This window comes from Staurois parvus, unplaced genomic scaffold, assembly GCF_062004578.1.
Source record: "Staurois parvus isolate SC_StPar_1 unplaced genomic scaffold, SC_StPar_1.0 ptg000155l, whole genome shotgun sequence".
NCBI classification, from domain to species: domain Eukaryota; kingdom Metazoa; phylum Chordata; class Amphibia; order Anura; family Ranidae; genus Staurois; species Staurois parvus.
Window position 1 is genome coordinate 12,265,292 of NW_028317951.1, and position 20,486 is coordinate 12,285,777.

Genomic DNA, 20,486 nt, shown 5'->3' on the forward strand with positions numbered 1-20,486 from the left:
TGGCAACTCTATACAAAGCTGAACAACACACACCCCTACCAGTCCCAACCAAGTACTTTTCGTATGACCTACTGCTAGGCAGTGCTCCTGGAACTACTCAGATGCAAAGTTACATGTATTATTCACACATCATACTGACAACTGATTTTATTTCACAAAAAGCAATACAGTGCATGTCAAATCCACCCTTTTCATAAAGTGAACAGCAATAATGGTCAAAGGGCAGTGTTCTTTAGGGCCAGTACACACCACAATTTCTACTTTCTGGATGCATTTCTACATGTGCCTTTTTTTATACATTTGGTGCATTTTTCTCCACTTTTTTCTTCATCCTAATTGAGGACATGTGCGTTGCAGTGAGTTTTTGATGCCTTTTGCCATATTCCAGATGTGTTCCATGTAGAAACAATACAATGTTCCACTTTTGTTGACTGCACTGGTGTGAACTTGGACCATTGGAATCCATGTTAAACACTGTAGATACGTTTGTGATGCACTGGACTGCATCTGGTGTGAGCCAGTCCTAACGCCAAAATTTAAGATTGAGATCACTGAAGAGTTAAGGCCTCTTTTACACTGGTGTCACTTGGAATGGTCACGAAAAATGGATGAGGGAATGTAGATAGAAACTGAGCAGGGTACATCAGCACATCTGTCTTCTGTTCAGTTCAGATTCATAAATTTCCATTAACATCTGTTTTTATTATGTCAATACTATTTAAATTTCCATAATGTGGGTTTATATATATCTCCACTCTATGACTGTACTGTTTGAGGTACAGCCCCAGGCATCATGAAAGAGTTGGATGACCTTTCCTGCACAAGATGGATGCTTCCTATATACATGCCTGTCTCTGTCCCCAACATCAAGTCAAACAGGCTCTTGACATTTTCTGTTTAATAAAAGACTTATGATCTATATCTGTGGTGGTGAACCTATGGCACACGTGCCATAGGAGGCACGCAGATCCCTCTCTGTCGGAACGCGAGTCAAGTCGCCCTAGCAGCCAAGCATCCAATAACAGCGCACATAAGGGCCATGCGCATGCTCGGGAAGGAGTAGCGGAGCCAGGCGATGACGTCACGAGCCGCGACTCATCTGAGCTTTCGTATGGCCAGTCAGTACACTGCCAAGGATATATAGTTAGGTCCATATATATTTGGACACAGGCATATATTTGGATGATCACAAGATCCTCTCTATGGTAAAGAAAAACCCATTCACAACATCCAGACAAGTGAAGAACACTCTCCAGGAGGTGGGCATATCACTGTCAGAGTCTACAATCAAAAGACTTCATGAGAGCAAATACAGAGGATTCACCACAAGGTGCAAACCATGAAACTAAGATTAACCTGTACCAGAATGAAGGGAAGAAAAAAGTGTGGAGAAGGCTTGGAACAGCTCATGATCCAAAGCACACAACGTCATCTGTAAAACATGGTGGAGACAGTGTGATGAGATGAGCATACATGGCTTCCAGTGGTACTGGGTCATTGGTGTTTATTGATGATGTGACAGAAGACAGAAGCAGCCAGATTAATTCTGCTTACAGATATACTGTCAGCCCAGATTCAGCCAAATGCAGCAAAGTTAATTGGATGGCGCTTCACAGTACAGATGGACAATGATCCAAAACACACTGCAAAATCAACCCAGGAGCTTTTGAAGGAAAAGAAGTGGAATATTCTGCAATGTCCAAGTCAATCACCTGATCTCAACCCAATCTAGCATGCATTTCACTTGCTGAAGGCAAAACTAAAAAGGCAGAAAGACCCACTGTCAAACTATTACCAGCCGAAACCTCCACAACCTGAACCCTGCCCTCTTCCACTATGCAGCTGATCAACTTTACGACAGAATCATTCCACTGTCCTGCCCTGACCTGGCCACTACTGCTTATAACAACTCGCTGTCAACCACTCTAGACTCGCTAGCGCCTCTAACCACACGAAGCATTAGACCCCGACCGCTTCAGCCCTGGCAGCCTGATCACACCAAAACTCTCAAACGACGCAGTAGTGCGCTGGAGCAAAACCAGATCCTAACTAGCGTTCACCCAATATAAATCTGCCTTTCACACCTACACTTCCTCCCTCCATGCTGCCAAGCAAGCCTACTTTCTGACCCTCAATACCCTCTCCTCCAGTCCTCGCCGGCTCTTCTCTACTTTCAACTCTCCACTCCGCCCCCACCTACACCCAGTACCTCACTCACCGCCCACGAGATTGCCAATCACTTCAAAAACAAGATCGCCGCAATTCGTAGGGACATCACCGCTGCTCAGACTTCCACCCCACCTAGCACTCCTCACACGGAAACCCCCTCAACACCCCTCTCCTTCGACCTTGCTACCACTGAGGAGGTCATTAAGGTTTTCTCTGAAGCCCTCCTCACCACCTGCCCCCTCGACCCTGTCCCCTCACAACTCCTACGCTCTCCCTCCTCCTCCATCCTATGCTCCCTCACCCACATCTTTAATCTCTCCCTCTCTACTGGCGCATTCCCCTCCCCTCTGAAGCACGCACACATCACTTCCATACTTAAAAAGCCCTCCCTGGACCCCACCGACCTGAACAACCTTAGACCCATCTCCCTGCTGCCATTTACCTCCAAACTCCTCGAGCGCTTAGTCTATAATCACCTAAGATCCCACCTCAAAGACAACAACCTCCTGGATCCCCTACAGTCCGGCTTCCGTCCCCCACACTCCACCGAAACTGCCTTACTCAAACTCACCAACGACCTGCTAACCGCCAAAGCAAATGGCCACTATTCAGTGCTCCTACTCCTTGACCTCTCCGCAGCTTTCGACACAGTTGACCACCCCCTCCTCCTCAAAAAACTACACTCTCTTGGCTCAGAGACTCCGCTCTCTCCTGGCTCTCTTCCTATCACAACGCTCCTTCAGTATTACCTATAACGCTACCACCTCCCCCTCACTCCCTCTCTCTGTTGGGGTCCCTCAAGGCTCTGTGCTCGGGCCCCTTATCTTCTCCATCTACACCTCCTCCCTTGGCCTACTAATACACTCTCACAACTTCAACTACCATCTCTATGCCTACGACACGCAAATCTATCTCTCTACCCCTCACCTCACCCCTTCAGTCTCTGCCCGAATCACTAGCCTACTGAACGACATATCGGATTGGATGTCATTCCACTTCCTCAAACTGAACCTTTCCAAAACAGAGCTCCTAGTTTTCCTCCCAGCCCGCGCCCCCCCCCCCCCCCCTGACTTTTCCATCACGACCAACAATGCCACCATCAGTCCCACCCCGCAAGGCAGAGTACTTGGTGTCATCCTAGACTCCAATCTGTCCTTCCAGCCCCAGGTCCAATCGCTGACAAACTCGTGTAGACTCCACCTCCGCAACATCTCCAAAATATGTCCGTTCCTAACCCCGGAAACTACTAAGCAACTCATTTACTCCCTTATATCACAACTTGACTACTGCAACTCCCTCCTCACTGGCCTACCTCACCACAGGCTACCCCTGCTTCAGTCAATCCTAAATACGGCAGCCAGACTCATCCACCTTACCAACCGCTCCATTTCCGCTACCCCCCTCTGCCAGTCCCTCCACTGGCTTCTGATTGCCCAATGGATCAAATTCAAAATGCTAACACTGACGTACAAAGCTGTCCATAACACTGCCCCAAACTACATCACCGACCTGATATCCAAATACCACCCAAAACGTACTCTCCGCTCCTCACAAGACCTCCTTCTCTCTAGTTCCCTGGTCACCTCCTCCAATGCCCGCCTCCAGGGCTTCACCCATCCTCTGGAACTCCCTACTCCAATTCATCAGACTGTCACCTACTCCTCTCCTTTAGGCGCACCCTGAACACCCACCTCTTCAGGGAACCTACCCCGCCCTCTGCTAATTGCCGATCTCCTCCACTCTTCCTACCACTCCATCCCCCACAGCTATTCCTCCTGTACCATTATCCCCTCTCTCCTAGATTGTAAGCTCCAAGGAGCAGGACCCTCGAACCCCTTGTGTATCTCATTGTATTGTTATTGTACTGTCTCATGTATTGTCTCCCATTGTACAGCGCTGAGCGAACTGTTGGCACTATATACTGTATAATAATAATAATAACTGGAGACAGCTGCAGTTAGAGCTTGGCAAAGCATAATATTATTATACAGTGTTTATATAGCACCAAAAAGTTTGCTCAGCGCTGTACAATATAGTGGGGGACAGTACATGAGACAATACAGTAACAAGACAATATACGAAAGGTTCGAGGGCCCTGCTCTTTCGAGCTTACAATCTAGGGGGGAGGGGATAGTGGTACAGAAGAAAGTGGCTGTGGGGGATGGAGTGGTGGGAGGAGTGGAGATCGGCTGTTAGGTGAGGGTGGGGTAGGCTTCCCTGAACAGATTGGTTTTCAGGGTGCGCCTAGAGGTGAAGAGGGTAGGTGACAGTCTGATGGATCGGGGTAGTGAGTTCCAGAGGATGGGGGAAGTCCTGGAGAAGTCCTGCAGGCGGGCGTGGGAGGAGACCAGGGAGCTGGAAAGTAGGAGGTCTTGTGAGGAGTGAAGAGTACGGGTTGGGTGATATTTGGGTATCAGGTTGGTAAGGTAGTTTGACGTACAAAGCCATTCATAACATTGCCCCAATGTTAGTAGTTTGAATTTAATGCGTTGGGCGATCGGAAGCCAATGGAGGGAATGACTGAGGGGGGTGGCAGATGCGGCGCGGTTGGTATGGTGGATGAGTCTGGCTGCATCAGAGAGGAAACCTAGTCTTTGGTAATGTACATGGGTTCCAGACTTCAGGCAGTCATTGCCAGTAAAGGATTCTCAACAAAATATTAAAAATGAACATTTTATTTATGATTATATTCATTTGTCCAATTACATTTGAGCCCCTGAAAATGGAAGGGCTGTGTATAAAAATGGTTGTAGTTTCTAAAATTTGTACTTGATATTTATGTTCAACCCCTTGAATTAAAGCTGAAAGTCCGCACTCCAAATTCATTTGGATTGTTTCATTTTATTTTATTCTGGTGGCATACAGAGCCAAAAGTATGAAAATTGTGCACCTAACTGTATATTTGATTGGCTGTGAGTTTTAATACATTAGTTTTCATTAACACAGGATTTTAGCTTGTGCTGGTGGTCAGTGAAAGCTCTTTTATTGTGTTTTTCTTTAACCACCTCCCGTCCGGCCGTTGTATATAAATGGCTGAAAAGTGGCAGTGTAGGGTCGGGTGGCAGTTTATAAACAGTCTCCCCGCCCCCTGCTTGTGCGCGCTCCCTGGGATCCAGTGCCCACTGTGTCCTCCGGACACACAGTGAAACACCGATCATCGGACGAGACCTCCGTGCGAGGTCCCGATCATGTGATCCACTGATTAGCCGATCAGTGATCACATGCAGAGTAGTAAGCAATGATGTCACTTGAGTTTTGGGTTGCAGTTTGGGCACTCTAAAAAGGTTTGCCATCACTGATCTATACTGATGACATGAATTTACTTCACTATGCCTTCAGAAAAGCAGAAAAGGACACAAACCTATTCTGTTTCAAATCATGGAGCTAAACAGACTGAGTCATCAGTTTAGATCTGCTCGTCCATTAGAATACCTTAGGGCTTGTTCACATGTGAGGCTAACATAGCTTCTCCTCTGAAAAGCAATCTACAGTTTATCACTTATCAGAAGGCATATGTTGCCTCCTCACCACCTGTTTTAACCCCCACAAAACACTGCACCACCGCACATTGCATGTGGTTGTGTTACAATCCTATTTACACTTGTGTGCAGTACCACTGTCAAAGCAACACACTGGTCAATGTTTTGCCATGTACAGCCCTGAACATGTTCTTTTTCAGACAGTCTGTTGAGAGGCCATAAAACTGTGGCTCAACCACATGATTTATACCACCAATGCCTAGGCATTTTTATGAACAAGCCTTTACTGCCCTTTTCCATTTGCAAAAACAGGGATAAAAATGGACAGATGGCACGCCTGTGTGAAAGCAACCCTATTTTTTTTTTCTTACGGTCTTTTTTTTTTAAAATTTTTTGTGTGTCCCATTCAAGGATTTCTCTTCACTTCTTGTCCTGTAAAGATAACAGGAAGTGAAAACATATTACTCCAAAGTGAGGCCATTCTCAGTTTAAGTTGCTGAAAACACAGCTTGTTTTCAGTTAGCCAGTTTGCTGAGTGTAAAAAAAAAAAAAAAAAAAGAAGAAAAACTAATCTGCCCCATCAGCACACAAGTACCTGTCAGAATACATGGATTAGCAAATGCAATTTATAGATGAAAAATTTTCCAACATGTCTCTTCAAAAGAAGTCGATTAACCACTTACCCTCCAGAGGATTTACCCCCTTCCTGACCAGGCCATTTTTCGCGATACAGCACTGTGTTACTTTAACTGACAATTGCGCGGTCATGCAACGCTGTACATAAATGAAATTTATGTATTTTCCTACAAATAGAGCTTTCTTTCAGTGGTATTTGATCACCTGTTTTTTAATTTTTGTGCTATAAAGACCAACAATTTTGAAAACAAAAACCAAAACAATATTGACTTTTTGCTATACAACATGACCAATAAAAAAAAAAAAAAAAAAAAATCATCAAATTTAGTAATAAATTTAGTCCAAAATGTATTCTGCTACGTGTCTTTGCTAAAAGAAAATAAAAAATACCAATACATGTAATTTAATTGGTTTATGTGAAAGTTATAGTCTACAGATGGCAGTGTATATACACTGGAATGTTTATACTAGTAATGGCAGTGATCAGAAACTTATGGCGGGACTGTGGTGGGCATTCTGACACTGGGTGGGAACTGCCACTGAGCTCCCAATGACACTAATACAGTGCTCAGCGCTGATAAAAATTACAACACTGTACAGGAAGGGGTTAACTTTTGGGCAAAGGGTTAACGGTGTGCTTTAGTAGGAAAACGTGTTGTGCAGAGAAATACAAAGCAGCATGTCCTTGCTGGCAGGAGAGAGACCCGTGTTTACACACAGATCTCTCCAGTCAGCTTTACTCAGCAATCATCCTGGTGGGACCTGGTGATTTACATCCCTAGCCTCCAATGGTGGCGCACGCCCACTACCGGGAAATGCAAATCACATGCATACACACATACATATACATGATTTTTGCACAGCCCTGCAACAGTAGTTCTACTATAGGGCAGCGGGCAAGCAGTTAAGCAAACAAATCGACTTCCGTCGAGCAGGGGAGCCCACACACTGATCAAACTTAATCGCATTCCTGGTGGACAGGCAAACTTTGAACAGCGAATGACCAGTTTTAGGCACTTGTACAGATGTCCCACTTGGAAGATTCCGGTTTCTGTGGCAACTCAAAATTTCCCCTCACTCAGCTGCAGTGACATTGGTCACTAGGACAAAAACAGAATCTCCCTAGCAATCTCGCTAGCATGGGTACAGACAGCAATGTAATCTTAAGAGGTTCTAATCATTCCATGGTCTATCCAAAATGTAAAAAACTAAAATCCTAGTCTTCATTTGTACAGTAATTCTAGATGGGGGAACAGAGCTGCTGTTCACAAAGAGGCTTGCAATGGTTATTGGTGGTGACAATTTACAGTGTCCGTTAGTATTCGTGTTTATCCATAGAACAGCCTCTCTCAGCTAGAGTTCTTCCAGAGTTTGCTAGGGGTTCCTTAAGCAGAGGCAAATTGAAGCTCTTGTCTATCCATAGAGCAGCCTCACTCAGTTGGGGTTCTTTGAGAGGAGGAAGATACGGTTCTCATCTTCCCCTGATGGGTCCTTCACAGTTCTGGGGTTGACAACAGTCGGCAGAGCCTTCAAGATGAGTCCATTGGAGCTTTGCCTCTCATCCCTCAAATAAGATCTTTTAGTTGTCTGTAAGGGAGCATTCTTCCCTTTAATCACCAAAGCACATTCCTTTCACTGACAACCAGTGTAAGAGGACCCTTATCCACTGCCCAATAATGGAAGAGGAACATATCTTTACATCTTACTATTATTAAATTTCAAATTTGGGGGTCAAATTCTCCAGGTATGTCACATTTTTCATTGCTTTAATTTTGTATCTACAACTTGCTTAATATGCGGATGTTGAGCTCCCTGGGACCTAAAAACCAATTCAAGGGATATTTCAGAGTAAAAAGGTTGATTGCCAGGGTACTAAAGGTACCCTGTAATGAGCATTTTTGGTAAAAGCTTAGCTTATCCTCAGCCCAGTTTCACAGAGACGATTTACAATGTTCAAAGTAAATTTCAACTAAAAAAATTTAATAAATCCTTGGATGTGGCGGCTGCATTATATGTTTATTTCCCTCCGCTTTCACCTGATGATCTAACCCAGTGTTTCTCAACCTTTTTTCAGTCAAGGCACCCTTTAAAATAATGGACAGTCTGGAGGCACCCCATTCTAAAATATAGAAAACTATTAGAATAGTTTTTCACAACGCAGCAACATCCACACATGTAGGACACCCAACATTAGAGGTGATTTATTCTTCCAAAGCAAATACACTTTTGCACACTGGTACCGACTAGTATTCCAATGTTTCTTTTCTCCTCAGTTTTTCTCCATCGCTGAACTAATGTGACCCCAGTTCTGATGGAGAAGGGCAGAGGAGGGTCAAACTAGGATGCTGTGCAGGCAGCTGACATCCTCCTTATCAACTGATGTAATTGGTTGTCAGGATGCCGGCAGCTAGAAGATTGTAATGGTGCACAATGAAAACCTGTGGCTTTGTGTAACTAAAAGGCAGGCTTGTTCCACCCGCTGGCTTGTATACAAGTTTTGGGCAATTTTTAGACATCTTGCCAAGGCACTCCTGAAGAAGGCACCCAGGTTGAGACAGCCTGATCTAACCAGTAACACCTCAAGTATTTAGAATGCCCACACTCTGGATAAAGAAACACAGGGAGTGGGCACCTTTGGACAGCAGCATTGTCAGTCTGGTGGGACGGGAGTGTTAGATGTACTAGCAGATATAGTCACTAACAAATTGAAGCTGACCTCCAGATAATGCGTTATAGGCAGTTACAGCAACAGTTTTGTTCCATTTGGGATAAAGGTTTTATATAAATACATAAAAGCTGGTCATTGTAAACAATCAGGCCAGTGTTAAATTTTTTTGTCTCATCTCTTTAACTGATATATTCTTCTGCAGAGATTGTTCTTGTGAAAAAACAGACTTACTTGCCAGGTCACCAAATGAAAATAGAAGAAAGCCTGAAAATGAAAAGGAATGCACATCTAGTGTAATAAAAATAACCTTCCTCTCAAAAACACACACACATTTTCAGGCAATCTGCAGTTTGGATTCCCCTCCTAATTTTTTGCATGATAGATACTTTTCGCTCATCCTATAGGCAGGTAAACCTCCTAAAATAGCTACGCTGCAACTTGCTACAGATACAGCTGGGTTGGGCCTGCCCAACTTTTATTTCTACTACCTGGCCCTTGTTAGTTACTCCACACTGGTGGTTTACACTTCCCAATGAGAACCCTGCTCTAGACCTGAAGGAAACCACTGCTGGATCCCCTCAATCGCTGCAATATTTGGGGTATAAAAAGGACCTACAGTAGAGTCTCTTTGGCTGTAACAACAGATAAGGTCACTGAGAGCTTGGGTAACACTTGTTAACCAGTTGCCAACCATAGGTAGCCAAATGATGGCTGCACTGTGGCCGGCCAGTTCTGGGAAGCGGTCATAGGATGTCCTCCCAGAACACGCTTCTCCTGCGCGCCCCCTGGCAATCTCCGTGATCGCTGTGTCCTACGGACACAGCTGATCACATGATGTGGTAAAAGGCCAATCACAGCGGCCTTTTACCACGTGATCAGCCGTGTCCAATGACACACTGATCACCGGGAAATGCAATTGCTGGTTCTCAGCTGCACTTTCCTTTATTGTCAGAGCAGAGGTCGGCACCAATCATCAGGGCACTGATGATCAGTGCCCAGCAGTGCCACCCACCAGTTCCGGGCACAAGTGCCCAGCAGTGCCGCTTACAAGTGCCCATCAGTGCCACCCACCTGTGCCCATCAGTGCAGGAGAAAATGACCTGTTTGAGATTTTTTTTTGTTTCTATTATAAAATTTTGCAAATTTCTTGCTCTTTTTGTTTATAGCGCAAAATATAAAAAACACCCAGCGGCGAGTAAATACCACCAAAAGAAAGCTCTATTTGTGAGAAAAAAAATTATAAAATTTTTTTTTATAGGAGTATAACGTTGCATGACCGCGCAATTGTCAAAGTGCGACAGCGCTGAAAGCTGAAAATTGGCCTGGTAAAGAAGGGGGTATAAGTGCCCTGTAGGCAAGTGATTAAAGTATATGTAGACCCTCACCTTGTAAAGCAACCTATTCAGTTTAAAATAAAAACAAAAAGGCAACACATGTAAGTATACATATAAAAACAAAAACACAAAACAAAAACACAGCATATTACAAACACCTTGTGAGACTTTTTTTTTTTTAATTATTGGTGATCACATACCCTCTGTTCTCAGCTGCATATAGTTCTCAGGGGGGAGAAACAGCAGGTCACTGATCTTCCCAGTCAATAGCTGTTGGGTATTGGGGGAAGGGAGAGAAGTCTGATCCATTGGAGGAGAGCAGGCTGAGTTCTCAGCACAGCTACAACACTGACCACGCTGTGTTCCCCTGCCTAGTGTGGAGAGTTTTTAAATAGGAAAGCAGAGGGACTGGCAGGACCACCAGGTATTTCACTCAACAAAAGCAATACAAAGAAAAGGATACTTTTTCATACAAGTATATGGTACTTGGTAAATATGAAATTTTGGGTTACCATATTTAACACTTTCACTGCCATGTCTGTACGTCATGGGGACCTGACAGTGGGAGGTTTTACACAAAATCCAGTGGCTGAAGCCACTGGGATTGTGTGTAAAACTGACAGGCAGACTCTTGCCTGTCAGGTGCAAGCATTCAGGCAGCTGTGCTGCCGCCCAATTTTTTAACACTACCCCCATAACTACACCCCCCCCCCTTTTTGGCCCACTTCAAATAAAATATATTTTTGGAAGGACTGACCATTAGAGTTATTGTGGCATACATATCCATATTACCCAGTGCTTCTTGTGATCCAAGTGCCTAGGTCCAAACACTTGTGGTCATTCTCCCTGAAATAGTAATGATAGGGATGCAGCTGAAGATTCAAATGTCTCAGGAAACAATGAAGAGGACACAGCATGTTACTAATGAGGCCCCAAGAGATACAAGCCAACCTAAAGTGTCCTCCAATAATAAAAATCAGTTCTGGAGAAATTTACCTTTTCTCAGTTCTTGTATGTGCAAACAGTATATCCAAATCCATCAAATATTAATGCACAAAGAGACACAAGTTAAAATAGAGTTTAACAGATGTAAACTATTTATTGAATATTTGCCACCAAATATTGTTAAATACATAATCTTGCAGCTTTTCGTTTTCAAGTTAAAATGTCAGAAACAGAACACCAATATTTACAATTCTTATAAGGAATGTTATATAATGACACATTAAGGCGTAAATTTTTTTGGCTTATAATTCTGAAAAGAATGATAATAGCAAAAAAGTGATGCAAAATCTTCATTGTAAGATTATGATAAGCTACAATAAATCTTACAAAAATATGGTGTAAGATGGCAATAATCCCATTTAACATCCTGCATTTATGTCCCTCTTGCGGAACTGATAATTTATACAGTCAAAACTTAATTTACATAATAAAAGTAGCTCTGTCCACCACTGAAAATTACAGCTCTCAGTCATTTACACTTTTCAGGCCACAGTTTTAAAGGTCTGGAGTATCAAGTTGGTTTGATGAATTAAGCGGTTGGCACTTATAAATACATTTAATGCCCTATAAAAAAAACAGAAAAAAGTTTAATTATATTTGTGAAACCAAAATAAATTGCAAAACATGAATTTGTGTATGTGGTTATAGATTTTTCCTTTTTTTTTGTCAAAGATACTCTCACAATTTAGGTGTACAAATATACAGTATTGTCTAATTTTACCTTTTAAGATACACCTATCACTTGTTAAGATCCATTAAACTGAAAATTCCAGCACAGTGCAGGCAACAAGAGAGCTCTTATCCTTTAACCTTTTTGCTGCCGCTAATTTATGTCATACTTTGGCAGCAAGAAGGGGTTTTACATGCACTCCTGGCTGCTACAGTTGCAAGTTGCATTGGACTTTGCAGTCTTGCTTTGCTTACAGGAGGTTATGTTATTCACTTTTAGTTGGGTATGGAGCAAAGATCCTTGTCATGCTATCTCCTTTACCAGCCCTCTCTGTCTCTTCCCTTGTTTCCCTATTAAAAAGGTTCCCCAGCACTACCTTGCCTCCATAGTGTTCTGTTTCTTACAACCCCTGGCAAAAAAGTATGGAATGACCACTCTTGGAAAACTGTCAAATTGTTTAATTGTGTTACAAAAAAAAAAAAAAAAATGATCACAGACAAAAACAAAAACAGAAAGAAAAACCAGTTATCTACTGTTTTTGCAGATCAAACAGAGGAAAGAAAATATGGAATCACTGAATTCTGAAGAGAATATTATGGAATCGTTGAACCCCCCCCCCACCCAAAAAAAAAAAAAAAAAAACACTCCAGTACACTAGTACTTTGTTGCACAACTTCTGGCTTTTATAACAGCTTGAATTCTCTGAGGCATGGATTTAACTATCGTCAAACAGTATTCTTCATCAATCTGACTCAAGTTGCCAGATCAGCTTTGCAGATTGGAGCTTTGTCATGGATCATTTTCTTTAATGTCCACCATAGATTTTCAATTGGATTGATGTCCGGAATATTTGCAGGCCATGCCATTGATATTATAGGTCTTTCTTGAAGGAAAGTTTTCACGGCTTTTGCTCTATGGCAAGATGCATTATCATCCTGAAAAATTATGTCATCATCACCAACCATCCTTACAATTGATAGAACAAAAAAAAAAAAAAAAAAAAAAGTGTCTAAAATCTCATGATCATCTTATATTCCTCTCCTTTGCTTCAACTGACCTCTCTTGTGTTGGAGCCATGATTCATGCCAATCAGCTTCATGCAACAGCTCTCCAAGGTGAGCAAGCATTTTTTTTTTTTTTTTTTTTTTTTTAACTGCAGACCAAATTAGCAGATGTAATCTGATGCAGATGTTTGTTTTAGAACTGCAAAGTATATGGTGATTCCATAAGATTTTCCTCAGAATTGAGAGATTCCACATCTTTTTTCCTCTGCTTGATCTGCAAAAACAATTGCAATTGACTACAGTTTTCTTTCTTTCTTATTTTTCCTAAAGCGTTTCTTAAAGCCAGAAGGTTGGAATGTTAAATGAAAATAGTTTTGAGGCATGTCTGACTTTTTTTCTTTTTTTTCGACACAAAAACAATTGAATGAACATTTTCCAAGAGTGACGAGTCCATACTTTTTGCCAGGGGTTGTATGGTTCTCTGCTCTACAACCACACCACCTACAAGGTAATGTGCTAGAACAAATCACAAGACTGTCTTCCTTCTGGGTTCACGGGCTCTGGTCATCTGAATTACCGAGCCACAAATGATGTCACGCACGCACACAAGAGTCATAAAGCTCTGAAGGGATGTCACTGGCTGCAGAAAACAGTGGTATCCCAAACTGTGAACGTTTACGGGATATTCCTTGTAACTGCAGGTAAGTTTTATTATAAGCTTACCCATAGGTACAAGTGTCCAAGCGGGGGTTTACTACTGCTTCAAGAGAGCTATTAACTGAGGCAGGGCAGACCTGACCATAGGAATCCTTTAAAAAAAAAAAAAAAAGTTGCAATGCACACTATAGCATGTACCATAGGACAGCCTTCCTATTTTAAGATAGTTTGCTACTAGCAGCTTCACAAATGACAGCTGCAAATCTTGCCTCTCCACAGCTCTACAAAGGAGTCTCTGTACAAGACTGATTTTTGCAGTGAAAGAGCAGGGTACATTGGAAAATTCCTACCAGTGGCTGCTATAAAGTGGGAGGGGATGCTTCTGGAGGAGAGCAGAGCCTGGAGTTCAGCATTAAATATGCCTGTGCTTATTACCTTAGAGAATAAATACTTTAACAAGGTACTTACTTTCCATCTTTAAAATAGGTTTTCAGAGTATCGCTAAAACTTTTAGAGTACTTTACAAATTCTTTCTTTTGGTGCTCAAGCGCCTGTAGACAGAAAAGGTTATGTTAATGCGTGGACAATAACATAGTAAGGAGGAACATTGGACTGAATACATGCATTAAAAGGTAGATGTAAACCATAACTGAACAGCATATGGTTTTCTAAAGCACAGGTGTCAAACAAATGTGTAGTGGAAGGGCCACTTGCAGTCTTTACTGCGGTAGGGCGACAACACAGACGCACAAATTGGGACAGATGTTATCCAATATTTTTAAATGAAACCTCCAGATTTAAAATGCACTAAAAAAGATAAACTGAAATATTAACATTTTAAAGTTTATAATATTTTAGTGGTTGGGTTTACATCCACTTTAAAAAGTGAACTAATGTGTCCTGAAGGATGTTGGTACATTATAGTAAAATGTACTCTTATTTTAAAAGTAATTTTGCTGTCCAAAGCAGAAAAAAAAAAAATGCCCTATAAAGCCTTTATAAGACAGTAAATCTCCCATCTATACATCTTTGATTTAGTTTCTCTTGTCCAATGAAGTGCTGCCCAATAGAATATACTTACCATCTTTTTACTTTCCTGCTGGTAGCATAGGAAAGCTCTGTTTAAGCTATGCATTGTTAAAGTCAAGGCTTACCTACAGCCATCAATTTCCTGTGACAGTAGTGACTGGTGCAATGCTGTTACATGGAGTGAATTACACACTCCTTCATGCCTGGAAGTACCAGACATTTCATTTTGGCTCTCGGTACTGAATAACGTGGCAGGGGAGCAACAGAAAGAAGAGCATATGTTGGGGAGTAGTGAGGGATTGAAGCAAATCAGTTGCTTTGCCTCGAATGAGCAAAGCACAATTTTGTTTTAGGTATTTTAACTGACTTTGCCATCTGCATTACTAGAATGTTGCACAAAGGAGAAGGCATCCTGCATAATATATTATAGATTACATCAGAGTACTCAATCTAATCCCCATTTAAAGGGGTATTAAATCCAAATATGCAATATATTGCAGCTAACCAATCAGTGGATGTGATGGCTGTTTTTTTTTTTTTTTTTTTTTAACTCAAGCCCCACCCCCTCCACCCTGCCAGTAGCATACCTCCTGTTTTATTAAAGTGCCCCCACTCTGGATGGATGAGCACAGGTGCACCTTTGGACAGCAGCATTATCAGCCTGGGGGGAAGTGCGGGTTAGATGAATTAGCAGATTTAAATCTACCCATACATTTGTCAGTTTTTTTTTTCAGCCAGATAGGGGAGATGGAGATAAAAAAAACAAAAATGGGGGGAGGAGAAGAGGTCCTGATTCCCCCCATTCACACATTTGGTGTAGATGTGGGAATCCCCTCAATCTATGCCTCGAGAGATGATCCTGTCATCTCTGATCTTCCCCTTCTACTGTCCCCAATCCATCTTCTGATAGTACAGAGCTCTAGTGTGTGTTGCTGGGGAGTTTTTTTTTTCCTTTGGGAGAGTGCATGTGATCAGAACAGGGCCAATCAGCACTGTCTAGACAAAGGGTCAAGGGTCATGCAGCCTCATAGGACAGTCACAGCAAACTCCTCCTACAAGCTTTAACCAGTGCTCAGTCAGACACGGTTAGAAGTCACGAGACTGCTACATACTGCTGATGAGTTTAGTAACACTTTAATACTGCATTAATCGAAGATTAAAACCTAATCTAAAAAAAACCCAAAAAAACCAAAAAAAAAACCACTTACCCTACGATTCTGGTACTGGTACTTTTTGAAGACATTGTTGACTGTGTCAAGAAGTTCCTTTATTGCACTAGCAATATCCCTGTTTGAATAAAAATAAAGAATTGTACTGTTGTAAGTCACAAAGAATGATGCTACTACATGCACATACGAAACATGGTGTCATTCCTATCCATTTGTTTGGTGGCCATTTCATTAAAGCTATATTTACTTCATCTTTGGATAGCTACCAAATTCATATGGCCTGCTGGTGATCTAGCGATGACCATCTATCCCAACACCAAGAAGTTGAAATTATTTGCTCAATGACAAAATAAACCCCTCACTTTGGGACTTTATCAGGCAAAAAAAAAGTGAACTAGTTTACAAACCCCCCCCCTATAATTCTAATACAAAAGAGGACAATAAAAAAAATTAAAAACTTAACACTTGCGGCTGTTAAAGCATGTACAGACATCACAGTATGGACCATACAAAATTCCCACATATATCTCAACAAACTGACTTGAAGACATGTTGTAGCAGTATTCCACACTATGGGACACAGCACTCATGAATTACTGAAGCCACCTAAACACACGTAGTGATGAACACCAATGGGAAAAATAATAAGCAGGCCATAGACCATCCAAAAAGTTAACATGAGCGGTTTATACATAAATGGGTAGATTCTGAAGTAGAGTTACTTTAGATAAAGAGCCATTCATTGGGTCAATGCAGGATCAGCAACCTGATCAACTTTCCCAGCAGAGTGATCACATATGGCCTGTTGCTACAACATACATGGTATAAAAAATCTGGAGATATTCCAGACCAAAAAAAAAACAAAAAAACAAAAAACCTAATAATGTTGTCATTTCCAGAACAGAAGACAAAAAAAACAAAATTAACGCACAAACAAAACACTACAAAGTATCTGTTTAGATGTACATAAGGAACAGAATGGCATTTAGCTGGAAAGAGGTGGCAACAGATAAAGATGAACACTCTTACTGGTTTAAACACACTTTGCAAATATGTGAGGTGGACAGAATAAAACCCCCCTGCTATGGAGGGGATTATCCAGGGTATAGGTCAATTAACAGACAAGCCACTTTCCTCATCAGTAGCAAGGAAGGTCAATTCTGTTCATCCAGACCAGTACAGGAGTTTGGTTTTACTAACCAATCTGAAGAAAATCTGTAAATAGTGTCAGTTTTTAGTAAAATGTAGAGCAGGCACTCACTTGATTGTCTGAAGGAACCTCACTCTGTCATTGATTTCATCAGGTATCTTGCCAAGGATCTGTTTAAGCGCTCGTGCTTTCTCATTTAGCTCCTGGAACTCTGGTTCAGGTCTTTCAATCATATATTCTGAAAACAGAAAACATGAAAAAAAAAAAAAAAAGTGTATGAAGCCTATGACAGCATGGACTAGAAACTTTCAACACAAGATTCCAGATACAATAAAATAAATTAAAAAAAATAAAACATCTTCTTAATGCACTGGACAGAATACTGTAAAACAAACAAAAAAGTGAAAAACTCACCTTCCACATCAGCAGCTGCCATACGCAGGAGAGATTCTGTAAAATTCACTTCTACACTCTTCTTTTCCAGAATTTTTGTAATGATATCTTGTGTGAGCCCTGGATTCTCTTTTTCTGCCTATGTGGGAAGAAAAAAAATATATATATCTATAAACGCTAGTACATAAACATTCTTTTGTAACTATAGAACCAAAAATCCAGAAAGGTGCAGGGTCTCAAATGCACATTTCTGTACAGTTTTCTAATATAGTATATTGCCAACACCTTAGGTATGAGACAAGTAAACAGAATGTACAAGTCATTTTTGCCATAAGATAAAACTAAGCGCCAAACTAAGGCATTGATAAATTTAAAAAAACAGCACAGGATTGCCATTTGTCCCAGGGCCATTTTAAAAAGTGGCACCCAGAGCTCCTTTGAGCTGCAGTTTACAGATGAGTAGTGATGTCATGAGTGATAGCAGAACACTTCCTCTGGGCAGGTTGGGCTACTGCAGCATCCTCTTGCAGATTACTGCTACAGCAATATATTGCTGGCTATTAGAAGTGATCTGTTGCTGCAGAGCTACATGGGAGATGTGCTTCAGGTCGCCACAATGAAGAAAATAAAACAAGACAAAAAAAAAAAAACACACACTGGTTAACAGCAATGACACACCGCCCTGCATGGTCCCGCATGTCACCAAGTTGCTGTCGGACATTGAATTATCACTTTTTACACTTCAAAAAGTTTGTGAAAAAGAGCAGAGCTGTGTGATGTGATAGAATGCACATCACACCACCCTCCTGCTACACATCTCTGCATCCCAGAATTCTGTGTGGACAGCAGTGGTTTGGATTGCAGGGCAGTGTGAACAGGTCCTGATACAGAAGATCCTTGTGATCCAGAAAAGGCCAAGGGGAGACTCTCAGAAGTTGGACTACGTCGAGTGCTATGCCCTCCTGGGCCAGTTTGGAGCCAAAAGATTCATCAGAATGTCCTCGGGTTCAATCATGCGTGGCAGATGTAAAAGGATCTTTAGCGGAGGAATGGCATAGATCAAGTGAAAATGTCGACCAGTTAGTTGTCTTGGTCTATGCCTATACCCCTAGTTAAAAGCTTTTTTTTCTCCCCTTATCTCACGTCCACAGACTCCACCTTTCATGTGACTGGTTCCCTGAAGCAGCTTTCATTGGCAATCTGGCTGGCAGTCACAGTCCTGACATCAGACAAAGCAGTACCCATAATCATGCACTGTTAGAGGCACAGAGGGCCCACTCACAACCTGGAGCACCAGAAAGTAGTGAGCATTAGCTGCTGGGGGGGAGAGAATAAAGTACTGTATGTAAAAGTGCTTTTTGTGGGTACCCTAGGCAAAAAAAAGCATAGACTGACAATAGACTCGCACAGGGTGGCTCGGGAGCGACCTATGTGGCTTCCTATGGTGATGCAATGAGAAGAACCAGCAGAGAACCCCAGAAAAGGAGGTTCATAGCTGCTCTTTGTAATACCAGCAGAGTAATCACATTATTTAAAAAAAAAAAAAAAAAAAAAAAATGCTGAGCAATAAAAGGGCTACATTTTTTTACTACGCAGAATAAAAGGTCAGTGTCAACAGGTTTTTAGTCATTTCCTAACTACTACTCTCCCCATAAACAAAAAAAGACTGCGAATGCAAAAGCAGCTCAAATGCAGGTCAGCTACACCTGCAATGAATTCTGAATGCTCTCAGAAGTGTCTTATACCGATGTCAAATACCATAAGCACTGACATTTGCCTATTGACACCCAGACCCAATGTAGATCTGCCAAAAAGCCTTCTTATAGGTTTTATTTTTATTTAATGGTTATAAAACTGTGGCTTCCCCATTGGCTGCCAAAGACCAACATCAGGAAGAGGAATGATCAAAACTAGGAGGTGAAATACTTTGATTACTTCTGATTTTCTGACAGGCAGCTGTAGCAGACATGTCCTCTTTCTGCCACATCTCAGTTTCCCTAACTCAGTGGTGGGCAACCTTTTTTTTCAACTGAGCCAAATCTCGCCAAAACCATGATTGAAATTTATTTTGAGAGCCACATTTTTAAAACTGAAAATACATCTCCCATATAGTAATTCATCCCCCATAGTAATTCATCCCCCATAGTAATTCATCCCCCGTATAGTAATTCATCCCCCGTATAGTAATTCATCCCCCGTATAGTAATTCATCCCCCGTATAGTAATTCATCCCCCGTATAGTAATTCATCCCCCGTATAGTATTTCATCCCCCGTATAGTATTTCATCCCCCGTATAGTATTTCATCCCCCGTATAGTATTTCATCCCCCGTATAGTATTTCATCCCCCGTATAGTATTTCATCCCCCGTATAGTATTTCATCCCCCATATAGTATTTCATCCCTCATATAGTATTTCATCCCTCATATAGTATTTCATCCCTCATATAGTATTTCATCCCTCATATAGTATTTCATCCCTCATATAGTATTTCATCCCCCCATATAGTATTTCATCCCCCCATATAGTATTTCATCCCCCCATATAGTATTTCATCCCCCCATATAGTATTTCATCCCTCATATAGTAATTCATCCCTCATATAGTATTTCATCCCCCCATATAGTATTTCATCCCCCCATATAGTATTTCATCCCCCCATATAGTATTTCATCCCTCATATAGTATTTCATCCCCCCATATAGTATTTCATCCCATATAGTAATTCATCCCTCATATAGTATTTCATCCCTCATATAGTAATTCATCCCTCATATAGTATTTCATCCCTCATATAGTATTTCATCCCTCATATAGTATTTCATCCCTCATATAGTATTTCATCCCCCCATATAGTATTTCATCCCCCCATATAGTATTTCATTCTTCATATAGTATTTCATCCCCCCATATAGTAATTCATCCCTCATATAGTAATTCATCCCTCATATAGTAATTCATCCCTCATATAGTAATTCATCCCTCATATAGTAATTCATCCCCCATATAGTAATTCATCCCCCATATAGTATTTCATCCCCCATATAGTATTTCATCCCCCATATAGTATTTCATCCCCCCATATAGTATTTCATCCCCCCATATAGTATTTCATCCCCCATA

General features: G+C 41.6%; 1 protein-coding gene across 1 annotated transcript in view; it reads right to left on the minus strand.

Moving 5' to 3' along the window:
• Window positions 1–11,360: 11,360 nt before the first annotated feature.
• Window positions 11,361–20,486, minus strand: part of PDCD10 (programmed cell death 10) — a 54,895-nt gene continuing 45,769 nt past the window's right edge. The window contains exons 4-8 of the mRNA XM_089675465.1: window positions 17,385–17,502; window positions 17,082–17,208; window positions 15,860–15,938; window positions 14,091–14,173; window positions 11,361–11,855 (exon numbers count right to left, since the gene is read on the minus strand). Coding sequence (XP_089531591.1) covers window positions 11,774–11,855; window positions 14,091–14,173; window positions 15,860–15,938; window positions 17,082–17,208; window positions 17,385–17,502 — 489 coding nt within the window. The 3' untranslated portion in view covers window positions 11,361–11,773. The remainder of the gene's footprint in view (window positions 11,856–14,090; window positions 14,174–15,859; window positions 15,939–17,081; window positions 17,209–17,384; window positions 17,503–20,486) is intronic.